The sequence below is a fragment of the Portunus trituberculatus genome, chromosome 30 (assembly GCF_017591435.1).
Source record: "Portunus trituberculatus isolate SZX2019 chromosome 30, ASM1759143v1, whole genome shotgun sequence".
Taxonomy (NCBI): domain Eukaryota; kingdom Metazoa; phylum Arthropoda; class Malacostraca; order Decapoda; family Portunidae; genus Portunus; species Portunus trituberculatus.
In genome coordinates this window covers 11,570,250-11,587,272 of record NC_059284.1, presented here as the reverse complement: position 1 = coordinate 11,587,272, position 17,023 = coordinate 11,570,250, and the positions used below count along the sequence as shown (strand labels likewise).

The following is a 17,023-nucleotide window of genomic DNA, read 5'->3' as shown; positions in this document are numbered from 1 at the left end:
GAATAGCTACACACAAGGAAGTAAAATAGTATTTTGTTCATAGATAAGAAGATAGAAATGCATGAAAAAGGTATATGTTCCTCTGCTTATCAGTTCATTCTGGCATATTGTCAAAAATATTTATATAAAGAATAGAAGTGATAGAAATAGATAATGAAAGGAGTATCATAGTCTACCTTTCAAATACCTTTTTTTTTTTTTTTTACTGTGGGAGTGGCAAATACTCACTGCAAAATTAGAAACGACTTACTATCTACTGTTTTGACAAATAACATAGCTGCAACTGATAACAAAAAGGAAGACGTCACAATAACCAATAAATTGATTTGTGAATTTTGTATGACTATAGTATCTTATTGATGATAAATTAAGTAAGAGACATCCAGAACATGCCTATATACACTCAAACCGACAAAACCATGTTGATTGGCCCAGTGACGAGCCAACCACAGTGTTGCAAAAAGGGGAAGGGGGTATTTAAGCTGCCCCAGCTGGTGTGGGGAGCTTAGTCGTTAGTGGTGGGCAAGTAACGCTAATGTCAGTACCGGTACAAAAGACACCGTTACCGATACTACCGGTACACACACACACACACACACACACACACACACACATATATATATATATATATATATATATATATATATATATATATATATATATATATATATATATATATATATATATATATATATATATATATATATATATATATATATATATATATATATATATATATATATATATATATATATATATATATATATATATATATACTTCTACGACTACTACTACTACAGACTTCTAGTAGTAGTAGTAGTAGTAATAGAAGTAGCAGTAATAGTAGTAGAAATGCAATGGTAAAATGCCGGCCAACTGCAGTGTTACTGCACCGACAGACGCCAGTCCGCCACCCTTCCCTTCCCGGCCACCGATCCGCCGAGTGGTGCCGACACATTATTCATTCTTAGCGGTAGGAAGCAGCAGAGTCCCGGCACAGACGCTAGCGTCAAGCGGTACCAGAAAATGATGCCGGCACATTCAGTCGTACCAGTACAGATGTGTCTCGCCGAGCTACCGAGACCGCGCCGACGCGCCAGAGCAGCCAGTCGGTACCAGTGTGGAGCGGTACCGAGAGTGAGAATGACTCAATGTTACCGTCTTACCCATCACCGCTCGCCTTGAGCCGCCACCACCCTGTATACAATTTGCTCAGTACCGTTTCGGCTACTTACCGGTACGGAATATTTTACCAGTACAGTACCGTTAAGGCTAGTACCAGAACTTGTCCACCAGTCCGTGAGCCGCGCTGCACTTGGCAGAACAAGGCGCTGGCCGTGAGGGACAGTGAGTGGTGGAGATGAAGATACCGATAATAGTGATATCTAGAGTAGCGAAGAGAATATTGTGTGTGTAGCCTCTCAGTAATCAGAGGTTAACTATTTATACATGGTTGAGGACAGTGGAGTGTGAGTGCCTGCTAGTGACACGGGACAACCGCCGCCGAGCAGTCTTTGGCTAACGTAAGTAATATATTGGTGTAACTCATCATTTCACGGTGGTGCCATGTCATAACCTAACGTTGGTAACCTCCAGGACAACATATCAGTGAACTAACACCTGCACATACTTATAAAAACCAAATAATTAAAATCTTGCAAATGTAAACAAACCGATCCCCTGACCCGCTGCCTCTCTCTCTCTCAGCCATTATCTGCCTCATCTCTCACTCATTACAGGCCAGACAGGTCACAAAGTGGAGCCATAGGCCTAATCTTTCATGTCAGTTGTTGAGATATATCCGCAATTACCTGATTTGTGTGCTATGGAGGCTCAGTGAGAAGAAGCGGGCCTACCCATGACGTCACGAGCCCCAGGCTGTGACGTCATCACCAGCTCCCGCCCAAAATGCCGGTCCCAGATGCTCGACTTCCACTATTATTTATATTTGTCTCAGTTCATTTATTTCGAGTCACAAGTGCCTTTTAAGGGTTTCTAATGATAGTTCGCAGTGTTTTACGTGTCTTCCATGCTTGAGTTGAGTGAAGTACGGTGATGTAGAGGGTGTTTATGACTTGAATGGGAGGGCCAAAATACGCTAAAATTTTTACCTCCGCTATCTGTGATTTTTTTTATTTGAGGTTGTAGCGAAGTGTTTGTGTTTTCAAAAGATGGTTTATCATGAGAAAAGTGTGCAAGGCTCCTGAGAAGTTAAAGATGTGGACTTTAAGAATGATATGTAGTCCTGTTAATATTGTAAACAACGTCATTTTTAAATATTATTTTTCTAATAGGGCGAGTTGCCAGGTTTTGATATATCGAAATGATAGTCATAATTTTTGAAAAACGTTATCGATTCAGTTGAATGAAATTGGTGGGCTTTGAAATTGTGTTTAAGCAAGTCGAAGTTCTAATACTTTATTTAGTATATTTTTGAGCTATTTTATTATTCCTTTTCTCGGCAATGTTTTTGTATTTTAGAAGTTAGTTTCGATTGATAACGAGTCAGAATTTTTATAACATTCGTGTCCAGCTGCCTTTTTGGGAATCCTCATTTTCAAAATGATTTGCGTAACGAATATATGTGACGTCATCAAGGAGGGCCGACCCCACCCCGGCTGGACCCAGGCCGATACCTGGCTCCAGGCCCGAGGTGTGGGGTGGGTTGGGTGTGTGTGTGTGTGTGTGTGTGTGTGTGTGTGTGTGTGTGTGTGTGTGTGTGTGTGTGTGTGTGTGTTGCCTTATCTTTCGTTATGAGGAGCCCACCAGCTGGAACCACTGACACCCAGCTCCCAGCTGGAGGGTGTTGGAGGGGAAGGTGGCTGTGTGTGTGTGTGTGTGTCATTTTCTTTCTGGTGTGTGTGTGTGTGTGTGTGTGTGTGTGTGTGTGTGTGTGTGTAATTCACTATGGTCGCCTGGTAGTCACCCAGCCAGCCTTCCCCATTACGGAGCAAGCTCAGAGCTCATAGAGCGATCTTCGGATAGGACTGAGACTGTGTGTGTGTGTGTGTGTGTGTGTGTGTGTGTGTGTGTGTGTGTGTGTGTTGCCTTATCTTTCGTTATGAGGGAGCCCACCAGCTGGAACTACTGACACCCAGCTCCCAGCTGGAGGGTGTTGGAGTGGGAGGTGGCTGTGTGTGTGTGTGTGTGTGTGTGTGTGTGTGTGTGTGTGTGTGTGTGTCCTTTTCTTTCATGGTACTTAGTGTGTGTGTGTGTGTGTGTGTGTGTGTGTGTGTGTGTGATTCACTATGGTCGCCTGGTAGTCACCCAGCCAGCCTTCCCCATTACGGAACAAGCTCAGAGCACATAGACAGATCTTCGGATAGGAGTCAGACTGTGTGTGTGTGTGTGTGTGTGTGTGTGTGTGTGTCTGTGTGTAATTCACCTCGGTCGTCTGCTGGTCACCCAGCCAGTCTTCCCCATTACAGAGCGAGCTCAGAGCTCATAGACCGATCTTCGGGTAAAACTGAGACCACATCAACACACAACACATACCGGGAAATCGAGGCCACAACCCCTCGAGTTACTTCCCGTACCTATTTACTGCTAGGTGAACAGGGGCCACACAATAAGAGGCTTGCCCATTTGCTTCGCACTGTGTGTGTGTGTGTGTGTGTGTGTGTGTGTGTGTGTCGTTATTTCACCGTTCTGTATACGTTTCATCTCTGGCGTCCCTCTTTATTATCCTAGTCTGTCAACACAAACTGCAAGTAATAGCGTATAGCGAAATGTGTCCTATTCCTAGCGCTTATTGAGCAAGGGGAAGCTATGATATGTAGGAAACACATAGCCCGGAGCAAAGCAAGGTGCCTCTATCGCCTCGCCTCGCCCCGCCGTGTTAACCCCTGCAGTAACATGACGTGTTTTCATATTTATTCTGGCTATTACTCAATGATTTTATACAGCTTCACAAACTTATATGGGGATTAAAATAGTGAAAACTGGCCATTAATCTGACACCGTAGACCCTTCTTATTGGAAGCAAAATCATCTAATCACACACAAACTATCGTAAAAATGCCACTTAAGGGATTAGACTCGACTCACTCAGACGCCCATAACTCAGTGCATGGCGGTAAATCAGTGCTGGAGATCGTAATGACAACAGTCATTACGGGGGGGGAATTAAAATAGTGAAAACTGTAGCCATTAAAATTCTGAACGCCTTAGACCTTTCCTAATCTCTCTCTCTCTCTCTCTCTCTCTCTCTCTCTCTCTCTCTCTCTCTCTCTCTCTCTCTCTCTCTCTCTCTCTCTCTCTCTCTCTCTCACACACACACACACACACACACACACACACACACACACACACACAGCAGTTAACTATTGGTGTGTAATAATCTTGTTCAGTTCTTGAGAAATGTTTAAAGGCAGTAATTAATCCCTTTGTCGTAGTAAACTGTTACTCCGGAATACAAGCTTTCCAGGCTCACACAGCAATCCATGGCTAGAAAAATATAAGGTGGAATGGAGACTGAGACTAAAGAATAAAGAATAGATAGGCGAGTGTCTCAGCTGATAGGTGAGGGGAAAGCAGATGACTGTTTTCTAGATATGCTGAGAGTTGAGAAGCAACAATTTTTTCGAAGGTTTTGCAACAAACAGAAGTCAAACTTATAGGTCTATAGTTCAGGGGATCAGAATGAACACCACCTTTAAATAATGGCATAACATTTGCACTTTTCCACTGTGAAGGAACACTAATAGTTAAGAGGGATTTGCGATAAAGCAGCAGCAGAGGATAGCTTATGGAAGGTGCACATCTCTTAAAAAAGATAGAAGGAATACCATCAGGACCCGCACTACTTGAGGGCTGAAGTGAAAAAAGAAAATCCTAAATAGTGAAGAGGTCAAAGCTGTCAATATTAAATATAAATTTACTGTCACAGAAGGACTAGGTAGTTCAGTATTAGTAAAAAACAGACGAAAAAACAGTTGTAAAATTATTTGCCATATCCACTGGTTCATCAACCCAAACATCATCATTCCGCAGCGGACCAATAGTCGGTCTCTGAACTTTTTTACAAGGGACACCACAGAGGGAGAGAGCACAGCAGAACACACTCAAAGTATCTAAGTAAGTAAGTTAGAGAATGAGTGAGTCAGTGAGTAAGGATGCCTCGCATCCCTCGCTAGTCACGGACCCGTCCTGAATGCGGTCCTGTCTCCGCCGCTGAGAGTAAGTGGTTTACGGTTGCGGCGTTGGAAGCTGAAATAAGGACCTTTGGGTGCCCTGCTTTGCCCAGTGGTTGCGGGTGTGGGTGACCCTGCTGTGCTGTGGGCGGCGGTTCGTAACAATACGTTATTTTTCTATTGAGAATAACGTCATTAGAATCAGTATGTTTTTGGGAATCACAAAATACTATATTTTTAATGCCAAAAAATAATGTTAAGTCCGAAAATATCGGAATTTCTATTTGGTACGGTTATCCCTCACTTCACTAATGCTCTACCACTATCTTGGTGTGTCTCATTTTCTTCCTTTAAAATGGTTGGGTAACATTTTTTTTTTTATTATTGATAGAGCAGAGTCTATCAATTATATCCCCGTGTTCAATTTACCTTAATCTTGCCTTACATACATTGATATTTTTTTAGAACTAAATCCTTGAGAAAGCCGCATTTCAATAGACTCTACCTACTAACACTGAATTTTACATTTGCTTAAAAAAATACTAATTCTTTAACGCAAATTTCCTTGAAACAAATATATTTCCTTAAAAGTTTTGACACTGGTGGAGAGAGAGAGAGAGAGAGAGAGAGAGAGAGAGAGAGAGAGAGAAACAGTACATGAGTGGAGACAGTCACATCTCAGCCCCTCCCTCACCCCTTCTTTCTCCTCCCTCTTCTGTCACCTGAATCAGAAAGGTAAACAAAGTAACCCAAATTCGTCCTCATTGTCCTCTACTGCTGTATACGTGCTAAGTGCAGAGTTTGAGTGTGAGTAAGGTCTTGCTTGTCTGCCAGTGACGTGTGAGGGACAGGAGGAGGGGCCAGTCAGTCACGTGAGGCTGTGGTGTCTCGTCTGTGTGGCTGAGACAAGAGAGGAGAGCCAGAGACGAGAGACGTACTCGGAAAGACAACCAGGAGGGAGGGAAGATAAAGAAGATCCAGACAGACACGTAAGAGTTAAGGAGAGAGACTGAAGGCACGTATTTAAGGATTAAGGTAATTATGTGAATAGTGACTGTGGGTGAGGAAAGGCCTGAGCACGAAGCAATAAGGGAGAAAGAATTAAGGGAAGGACAACAAGTATTATAATGATTATCTAGTCCTTTCCTGCCGTTGTTATTTTGGTTTTGTCTAATTCCATTCTCCGTGGACGCAGCCAAGGTGGACCTCCACTTTCCCCTGGGTGTTCAACTGTCTCCAGAGCCGGCTCGTGTGGAATGTATTACTGTAGCTGAGGGGTCGCCAGGCTAGTTTGGTTAGATGATGGTTAGCTCCACAGGGTTAAGTTAGATTCCTGTAAGGTTTGGCTGAGGGTTGGCTCTGTATGATGAAATGAAATAATTATGCCTGATACTTTTGTTTTTGCTTTGGAGTTGCAAATCAAATAGAACAGTTGAAAACTTCATACTTGAACAGTGGCGTAGTGAGTCTTTTGCTGCCTGGGCCGGCTTGTTTCTTTCAAGTTTGCTTCCCTTTCCAGAAATACATAATATAATGTTACAATGCACATTAACCCCTCAAAGTTATATATATATATATATATATATATATATATATATATATATATATATATATATATATATATATATACATATAAAACTTTGAGGGGTTAATGCATTGTAACATTATATTATGTATTTCTGGGAAGGGAAGCAAACTTGAAAGAAACAAGCCGGCCCAGGCAGCAAAAGACTCACTACGCCACTGTTCAAGTATGAAGTTTTCAACTGTTATATATATATATATATATATATATATATATATATATATATATATATATATATATATATGTGTGTGTGTGTGTGTGTGTGTGTGTGTGTATAAATACACATATTGTGACCAAATTAACAGTTTTTATTGTTTGATAATTTAATCAAGTCCTTTTAAAAAGGAAATATTTTATTATTATCTCTTTACAAGACGTGCATAAACTATTTGAAATGCACTGTGAGGTGTCTGCGTGCATCTAGGCCTGTGTGTATCAAGACCATGGGCCTAGGCCTAATTATCAATAGCATGCACATGCCTAATGACATAAAACTGAAAATAATTCATTTTGATTATCAACGTCATTTATACAATGGACCAAAAGTGCCGCCCAGGACAGACCGCCCCCTGTCCCCCATAGCTACACCACTGTATTTGAAGCATTACTCATGTGTAAGGCTTCCTGTGTATGACTTGTGTCTGTGAGTCACCACCACAATGTCACATCCCTTGTTGCTTTATGACTGTTATTCTGAATATTTGTCATGTCCTGTATTATTTACCACAATTTTCTTTGCCTGTTGTCCCTGTTTTTGCAAGTCAAGGTTGCAAGTCAAGGGCAAATTAACTCTACATTTTGATTCACCATCCTCCCAGGTGCACTAGGAGTGTTGATGTGTAGACAGCCTTCTTTGTTGTTCCATCTAACTTACTCTTTACCCTGTTCTCTGTGGTATAGAAAATAACATTCACTACATAGGATATGTAGTTATTAAATGCTGTGCCACAGAAAAAAATTATTATAATAGTCAATAATTAAGCTTAGTAATTAAGAATGCTATTCTGGTTTTGTGAATGTTGTTATATACTTAGCATTCATATCCCAAAATTATAGCTCATAGAAAACTTGTAATGAAGGACCTGATAGATTTCAGGGTGAACAGTCTGCCAGCAGCTGTGACGTGGTGAGCCCCTTGTAGGTGAATGGGGACTTTGGGGAGTTTTCAGAACTAATCCACCAGATGTCACCACTGCTATGTGTCCGTTGCTGACATGAGGTAAATTATTGTTGTATTAAATCCCAGGCACATACAGGTGCATAGAACATTGATTATGATGATACTGTTGACATTCTGTATCTACTTTTAAATATCCTGTATGGATAATTTGGGGAGAAGATAGTCAAAATAGAAATATTTTTTGGGAATTATCTTGTTATACTGCTATCAGTATCTTAAATTCGGCATACTTCAAGTCTAAAATCTATTTATTTGAATAATGAAAAAGGTAAAACCTTTGACTGTACTATATATTGTGACCCAGCTTAATCAGTAACATCGTGATATATGGGTATAGTTGCTTTCGTGGGAATTTTAGCATTGCTTTCACCAAGATCAAGAAGTAGCAAAACAATCAAGCTGTAGAGTGAGGAGAGAGAAATATGAGAAGTTTTCTTCCTCCTCATGGCATAGTGACAATGACATTACAGCAGGAATTAACTATTTGTCCAACAATGTGTTTGTTAAGTTAAACAGGTGGGCAGCCCAGGGTGGGTTAGACAGCAACCCTCTCGCCAGGATACTCGAATTGCCTATTCTTAATCAAAATTGTTGTTTCCATATATTAGTAAGTTGAGCTGTGTGGTTTGAGTTTTAAATGACACAGACATGTTTTCATGTTTACTGTTGACTGGATAAATACATTTCCAATCAAGGGTGTACTCTTTGGGAAATGTGGAGATGACCAAACAAATCTCAATGGCAGTTCACGAGAAAATCAACTTATAGTTATACATTTGTTCATGGATAGGGTTCGATTATGCCTGTATTACTACTTAGAAGGAATTATGTAGAAAAATATATTATAACAACCTATTACATCTCTGTGTTTATAGAATGATACTGCAGGTATTTTCTATATTATCCCTGTGAGAGCGAAGGGGACACGTACTTGCTGCCACCTGGTAACAACTACTAGTTCTGAAAACTCCCCATTGGGCTGACACATGTAAGTGTATGGGGAGTCTTTCAAAATTATGATGATAATGGTATCAGTGTTATCAGCTTGTAAAAGTGTGTCATTGCAGCATCTAAAATGAGATAGCTTTCTCTATGACGTCTATTGAGATAAGATAACATGCATTGCTTGTGTGTGAAATTGTTTTCTATGAAATGGAAAGTTGTGGGCAGATCTTATCAGTAAGAGGGTTAATGTCCATGTTTTGAAAGGCAGTTCAATGCTCTGATTGCATTACCTGTTTTGTTGTTATTTGATCAGTTGTTGTGATACTTAATTGTCAAAGAGGAGAGGAGATTTAGTAGAGTGATTATGATGGCTTGTATTCAAGAGAATGCCTCTCTTTATATGTACAATACTGTACTTCCCTTTAGGGATTGTCTTTTTCTAGTCTTCTTTTTTCTCTTGTTGTGCCATCCCACATTTTGTGCAACCATTCTCTCAGTCTTTTTCTGTAACATCTGAGCCATAATCTTGCCCTTTCTTGCTGCCTTGTTGGTCTTCAGATTCACATTTGGTTTCATTGCCTTTATTGTTTTTGTATTTGTCATATGGTTGTGTGCAATTGAAGTATTTATCTTTGTGTTCATCTATGCAGGGTTATCAGTGTCCCCACACAGTCTGTATATCATGTATTGGAATGCAGTGGTAAAAGTTAAGGTTAATGAAATTTATAACTGTGTCATGGTTACAGAAGAAAAGTAAGTTATCTTTTGTATATCAGTAAATGCACTTTTACGTTCATGTTGCTTGACTTTAGGTTTATATTTGACATGAAACGTGAGAAAGACTTGTAGTGTTACTAGATCACTAAATTGTAATCAGAGATAATGAAGGTCACCAGTAAGGCTTATTGATTTATGATAGTGCAGCCATCACTCATTGTGTGTGTGTGTGTGTGTGTGTGTGTGTGTGTGTGTGTGTGTGTGTGTGTGTACAGGGAGTCTATTTGCTTTTCCCTCCACACCTGTGTTCAGTAAGTGGTGCACTATAGCTGCACATACATCAAGTGTGTCTGAGTCATCTCACTCATTCAGTACATGATCAAGGGTCTGCTCTGTGGTAAGATGCTCCTGAATAGTGTGTGTCATTGGTAGTGATGACTTGCCATATATACTGTATTTGTGTTTGTGCTTAAGAGTCAGCTTGTACCAAAGCTATTAGATTTGATGTGTGTTGAAAGTTTTGGTTCAGTGTGCGTTAATTTACTGGTTTGCTGCCTTCCCTGAGGTAATAATGGAGCCCATGCATGACCATTATTTGTTGCTGTTGTTTCAGAGAAAGCAAGACAGTCTGGGATGTGTATGTGTGACTGAGACAAGCTTTATGTTCACCACCACCACCACTACCACCACTATTATTACCGTGTTGTGTGAGCTGCTCTAATCTTCTGTGTCTGTTCTACCTCCATCGGCACCATGTGGAACATCATCACCATCAAGGGCATTGTGCTTGTGGTGATGTTCATCATCACCTTCGTGTGTTCCATGCTGCCCGTCTTGTTTGTGCGACACATCAGAGAGACACATGACTCAGGCCGGAGGTCAAGGTGAGTGTGTGGCCCAGACAGGTGTGATAGGTCTTGTGCAGGCAGAGGTGTATGTTCAGGTGTGGGCTTTGTGGTCACCAGGTGTGTCCTTTGGAACTTCATGGAAATATTGAAATATAATGATAGAACTAAAAAAAATGGCTTGCACTCTGGCTTGCCCCCAGGTACCAGGTGCTGCTCAGCCTCATGTCCTGCTCTGCTGGTGGAGTCTTCATGGGTACCTGCATCCTGGACCTCTTCCCTGATGTGCAGCAGCAACTGGACCTCCTGATGGACCAGAACTTTGCCACCCAGTCTTACCCTGTCGCTGAGTTCATTGTGGTGTTTGGCTTCCTGCTCGTCCTCACCATGGAGCAGATTGTCCTGGATTATAAGGAACAGAGCCTTCTTAACCAGTCAGTTCTGCTCTTTACTTACATTATCTTACCTCTGATCAAGCCACATTATAAAGATTGATCCTTTTTCTCAGTGTCTGGTTACAGCCTTTAGATTTTATCCATTTTAGAGAGAGATTTTTCACTAGGTAAAAATGAACCTTAAGAAGAATCTCACCATAGCAGTCTGAGGCAGATGAATTGATTTCTCTATGCATCAGGAATTTCCACACTTTGGTCTTAGCACTGAGTTGTGTCTAATTGTTGTTTGTTTCCTCAGGCCGCCTGAGGCTCAGGCGCTGCTGAGTGAGCCAATGGAGCAGCGGCGCACACTTGTGCAGCAACACAGTCTGAGCGGCATCACAGATCAGCCAGACCTGACAGCCTCTATCAGGCAAGTATTAAATAAAATTTAGTGGAGGATGGATGGAATTCAGTGCCACACCTGCAGCTTGTGCCAGTGGTTGGTCAGCTAACATTAGGCATGGACACTTTTGTGGATAAATGGATTGCATGCTACCACTAAAAATTTTTTCCTATCAATTTTATGTTTTTATGTTAATGTGAAGGAGAGTGTGTGAGACTTAAGACAACATGCTTTGAAATTATTATTGTAGAGGACTGACCCTGAAACATAGCGTACTTCTTTCTTTGCTGACTTTGGTGTTCACTGCATCACTCAGGAGTGAAACGGGGTCCTTGAGTGGGGCAAGCCAGGGCTACAACACTGCTGCTGACCACTGTGGCCCTGAGCACGCAGGGGCTCACAGCCACAACATTTTTGACCACTCTGTCCACCATGACATTGCCTCCCACTCCTCCCTGCGCTCACTCCTCCTGCTGTTTGCATTGTCACTCCATTCGGTAATACCCTGAGTTTGTTGATTCTGGTGAAGGTCTTTTATGCTTGAGACTGTTGATACAGACTATTGAAAGTGTTATAGTGACAGGTGCAGAGTGTTATATTAAGGTGTGATGATACTTGATGTATTCCATGTTAATATTGTTTTAGTAGTCAGGCATTCAGGAGTGAGTTAAGGTAAATGGTTTGTGTCGGCAGGTGTTTGAGGGGCTGGCAGTGGGACTGCAGGGGACCATTGACGATGTGGTCAGTTTATTTCTTGTGGTCATTTTCCACAAGGGAATCATTTCCTTCTCACTGGGACTAAACATGGTCCAGTCAAAGCTGTCAGTCACACAGGTAAAAACTTCTCTTATATAAGATGTTACTAGAATGGTGATTTGATATTAAGGCTTAGGTCTATCATCTGCAGCACAGAGATGTATGAATCCCCTCGTGTGGTGATGACTCTTCCTCACTCTTTCCAGATGCTGATGGGCAATATGTTCTTCTGCATCACTGCCCCACTCGGCCTGGGTCTGGGGATGGGAATCACAGAGATGCAGGCCAGCTTCACCACGGCAGCTGTTTCAGGGACACTTCAGGGCATTGCCTGTGGCACCTTCCTTTATGTTACATTCTTTGAGGTGAGTCCCTCCCTGTTATCTGTGCAATGTTGTTGTGTACATGGAAGACATCACAAGTGGTCTCCATAATTTTCATTTCTTCTAATGTTTTTTTTTTATGATGTCACTTTCCTTTGATAGCGCTGCATTGAAAGCTGAAGAAACATTTTTTTAAAGAAGGAAGTTTAACATAATGACCTCTCACAGGTCCTGCCTCATGAGATGAACAGTGGTGAGAACAGACTGCTCAAACTGCTGTTCATCATCTTGGGCTTCTCCGCGGTGTGTGGTGTTCTGTACTTGGATCCAGACATCAAGCGGCCCCGCTGCTTCCAGGAGCCTCTGCCAGCGGGTCCCACATAATGCTCAGGTGGTGAGAGAGAGAGCAGGCTTTATTGTGGCGTGGGCTGTGAGGTGAGGCATGTGTAGCCATGCTAGGTTGCCAGTTTGAGAGTTGTGTGTGTCAGTACAAGCTGGTTGTGTATTAGTGTGACTGGTTTATGGTGATATGCTGCTAGGTTGCCAGTTTGAGAGTTGTGCATGTCAGTACAAGCTGGTTGTGCATTAGATATTTTGTATGATGAAGTATGACTAGGTAATATTTTGCCACCAGAAAGAAAGGCAAGTTATTTGAATTAGAGCACTTACCAATATGCTGGGGGATGAGGAACATTATGAAGACAAAATACTCAAATTGAGAGTTTTGGGTTGGAGTAGCTGAGAGATGTAGGAAGTAAAGAGGTCCTTCTGTTAATTTTTTCCTAATCTCATTTTTCTTATACTTTATGCTAAAAATCTGCCTCAAAATAAGCAGTGGAAAAACTCCATCTCTTGAGCTGGGCATTTGGACTCAGCATTAATACAGCTGCAGTATTGCTAATGTTTAGTGATGCCAGCTGGAGCATTGCTTGCTGGTGAGGGCAGAGACAAAGAATCTCATCTTTATAGTGCTGTACTCCATCATCAGCCCTCCTCCCTCTTCTCAAGTTAGCCAAAGTAATACTGTGTATATATATATATATATATATATATATATATATATATATATATATATATATATATATATATATATATATATATATATATATAGAGGACATATTTTAATTTTTTTAATGGATGTTTTTATTGTAATATATTCTTGATGGTTTTATTATGTAAGTATGATTTTATGTTGATGCAATATCCAGTGATTAGCAGTAATGAACAGCATTTATTCCCCATGTTGGCTGCCCTTCTGCCTGTGTGTGTCCTTCCACCTTTGTGAAAACATCTTATGCAAAATCAGTTTGTCAAGTTCTTCATAATTGTGAACTATTCATTCCAGTAAGTATAGTAGACTTGCCTTGCTGTTGAAGTTTTTTTTTTTTTTTTTTGTTATTTACCATGGTGATATATTTTATTTTCTCATGCAGGGCTGTTTCTAGCTATAGGAAGACTAGGCAATTGCCTAGGGCCTCCAAGCCATCAAGGGACACCCAGGGTAGCTTGGAAAGTTGAAATCTAGGTCCCCCAAAGAGCATCTTGCTTAGGGCCCCTACAAAGCTAGAAACGGCCCTGTTCTCATGACAATGGTGGCATTGATCTTCCATATTCCCACAACAGGTCAGGAATCTGTCTTCCAAAAGCACATTTATTTTATAGTCGTATGTGATGCATCTTGATTATATTTGTCATTGTATGAAATATTTTCTCAAATAAACCATACACCATATCTCCATATTGGTTTTGCAAAGGCAGCCCTGTCTCCCATCACTAAGCCTGCTGTGTGGCAGGCCTGTGTCATCCTGTCTTCAAGCTGAGGTACTCAGACAAGCATTCCCATCCATATAATTTTACTATATAGCAGCTTTCTTTTAGGTAAAGTGCATCAGAATATCAATTGCTAGTGCCTGGTGTCCTATGTCCTAAAGGTACTTGCAAACTTTATAAATACTTCTGAAATTCATCTTTACATGAATTAAAAGTATAGAGCTGACACAGTGGCAAAGCAGCAATATGCTACAAAGATACTAAACCTAGAAAAAAAAAAAAAGTTTCAACATGTTTTGTTAAGTACCCTCCTTAAAAGTACATACTCTCTCTCTCTCTCTCTCTCTCTCTCTCTCTCTCTCTCTCTCTCTCTCTCTCTCTCTCTCTCTCTCTCTCTCTCTCTCTCTCTCTCTCTTTGTGAGAGGAAAAGGCCATTACTAGTGGTGGGCAAGTAATTTCAGTACCGGTACGTACCGGTACAAAGACACTGTTACCGATACTACCGGTACTGTACCGATACACACACACACACACACACACACACACACACACACACACACACACACACACACACACATATATATATATATATATATATATATATATATATATATATATATATATATATATATATATATATATATATATATATATATATATATATATATATATATATATATATATATATAATCTAGCATTTATCATTAAATCTAGCATTTATAATTTCTATCTACATAAAGCAAATCACACAGCTCGCACAAATATTTTTGTAAAAAAAAATAAAAAATATATAAATAAAAGACACGCGGTCGTCTTCATAATACATTGTGGTTCCCTTTTAAAACTGATGGGAAATACCTAAATTATAGCAAACTAACATGAAAAAAATAATTCGCAACGGTATGAATTGAGTGGTATGCAGCAGCAGCAGCAGTAGTAGTAGAAGTAGAAATGCAATGGTAAAATGCCGGCTAACTGCAGTGTTACTGCACCGACAGACGCCAGTCCGCCACCCTTCCCTTCCCGGCCACCGATCCGCCGAGTGGTGCACCGCCAGACGCTAGTCCGCCAGACCGCCACCCGTCCCGGCCACCGAAATGAGGCAGTGGACCAGTGGCACACGCTGCTGGTACCGCGGTACCTACTGCCGAGTGGCGGTACTGGTACTGAGTGTGCCGCGCCGCAAGCGCGGCACACTCAGTACCAGTACCAGTAGGAGCGTACCGAGACGTTAATGGTACTGACACCTTACCGGGACAGGAGTCCCGCGCGGGGCGGGAGCCACGCGGCCGGAAACTGAAGAAAAGTGGTATTACTAAGTCAGTTATCAATGAGTATTGACCATTGACCACAATTATTTTGTTTTTATTATCATGAGTACATGCATACATACATACATACTACATACACAAGAAGATAATCAATATGATGAAAATTTGGTAATGCATTATATATATCAGAGACAGACAGACATAAAATGATGCAGCACTATGCCACGGTTGATGAAAAATAACGGCACTAACTACCCCTAACGGCCTCAGCCGTCAAGGACGAATGAGCAAATCTATAGGGATGCTGACAGTTGACTTGACACCTTCCTCACACAACTGAGAGGCCTCGCGTTCGATTCCTAAGCGGGATGAGATAATCTGGGCTTGTCTAATATTCGTACACTTAATCCTATGAGTAGTAGTAGTAGTAGTAGTAGTAGTAGTAGTAGTAGTAGTAGTAGTAGTAGTAGTAGTAGTAGTAGTAGTAGCAGTAGTAGTAGTAGTAGTAGTAGTAGTAGTAGTAGTAGTAGTAGTAGTAGTAGTAGTAGTAGTAGTAGTAGTAGTAGTAGTAGTAGTAGTAGTAGTAGTAGTAGTAGCAGCAGCAGCAGCAGCAGCAGCAGCAGCAGCAGCAGCAGCAGCAGTAGTAGTAGTAGAAGTAGCAGTAATAGTAGTAGTAGTAGAAGTAGAAATGCAATGGTAAAATGCCGGCCAACTGCAGTGTTACTGCACCGCCAGACGCCAGTCCGCCAGACCGCCACCCGTCCCGGCCACCGATCCGCCGAGTGGTGCCGACACATTATTCATTCTTAGCGGTAGGAAGCAGCAGAGTCCCGGCACAGACGCTAGACGGTACAAGCGTCAAGCGGTACCGGAAATGATGCCGGCACATTCAGTCGTACCAGTACAGACACGTCCCGCCAAGCTACCGAGACCGCGCCGACGCGCCAGGGCAGCCAGTCGGTACCAGTGTGGAGTGGTACCGAGAGTGAGAATGACTCAATGTTACCGTCTTACCCATCACCGCTCGCCTTGAGCCACATCCACGCTGTATACAATTTGCTCAGTACCATTTGGGCTATTTACCGGTACAGTACCGTTAAGGCTGGTACCGGTATGACCGGTACAGGTACCGGAACTTGCCCACCAGTCCGTGAGCCGCGCTGCACTTGGCAGGACAAGGCGCTGGCCGTGAGGGACAGTGAGTGGTGGAGATGAAGATATCGATTATAGTGATATCTATAGTAGCGAAGAGAATATTGTGTGTGTAGCCTCTCAGTAATCAGAGGTTAACTATTTAAACATGGTTGAGGACACAAAGTGGACAGTGGAGTGTGGGTGCCTGCTAGTGACACGGACAGCCGCCGCCGAGCAGTCTTTGGCTAACGTAAGTAATATATTGGTGTAACTCATCATTTCACGGTGGTGCCATGTCATAACCTAACGTTGGTAACCTCCAGGACAACATATCAGTGAACTAACACCTGCACATACTTATAAAACCAAATAATTCAAATCTTGAAAACGTAAACAAACCGATCCCTGACCCGCCGCCTCTCTCTCAGCCATTATCTGCCTCATCTCTCACTCATTACAGGCCAGACAGGTCACAAAGTGGAGCCATAGGCCTAATCTTTCATGTCAGTTGTTGAGATATATCCGCAATTACCTGATTTGTGTGCTATGGAGGCTCAGTGAGAAGAAGCGGGCCTACCCATGACG

At 41.7% G+C, this 17,023-nt stretch overlaps 1 protein-coding gene across 10 annotated transcripts; it reads left to right on the top strand.

The window, feature by feature from the left end:
• Window positions 1-1,152: 1,152 nt before the first annotated feature.
• Window positions 1,153-13,999, top strand: LOC123510909 (zinc transporter ZIP1-like). Of its 10 annotated transcripts, XM_045266388.1 has the most exons (11): window positions 5,780-5,867; window positions 5,949-6,167; window positions 7,807-7,936; window positions 8,773-8,885; window positions 10,173-10,443; window positions 10,608-10,838; window positions 11,098-11,211; window positions 11,501-11,681; window positions 11,878-12,018; window positions 12,147-12,305; window positions 12,492-13,999. In XM_045266388.1, exons 5-11 carry the CDS (start codon window positions 10,313-10,315, stop codon window positions 12,645-12,647), a joined length of 1,113 nt encoding a protein of 370 aa, XP_045122323.1. In that variant the 5' UTR covers window positions 5,780-5,867; window positions 5,949-6,167; window positions 7,807-7,936; window positions 8,773-8,885; window positions 10,173-10,312; the 3' UTR covers window positions 12,648-13,999. The 10 variants fall into 10 exon arrangements, with proteins under 10 accessions (XP_045122320.1, XP_045122324.1, XP_045122325.1 ...); XM_045266387.1 differs by lacking the exon at window positions 8,773-8,885 and having other exon boundaries at window positions 5,949-6,121; XM_045266386.1 differs by lacking the exon at window positions 8,773-8,885.
• Window positions 14,000-17,023: the final 3,024 nt, after the last annotated feature.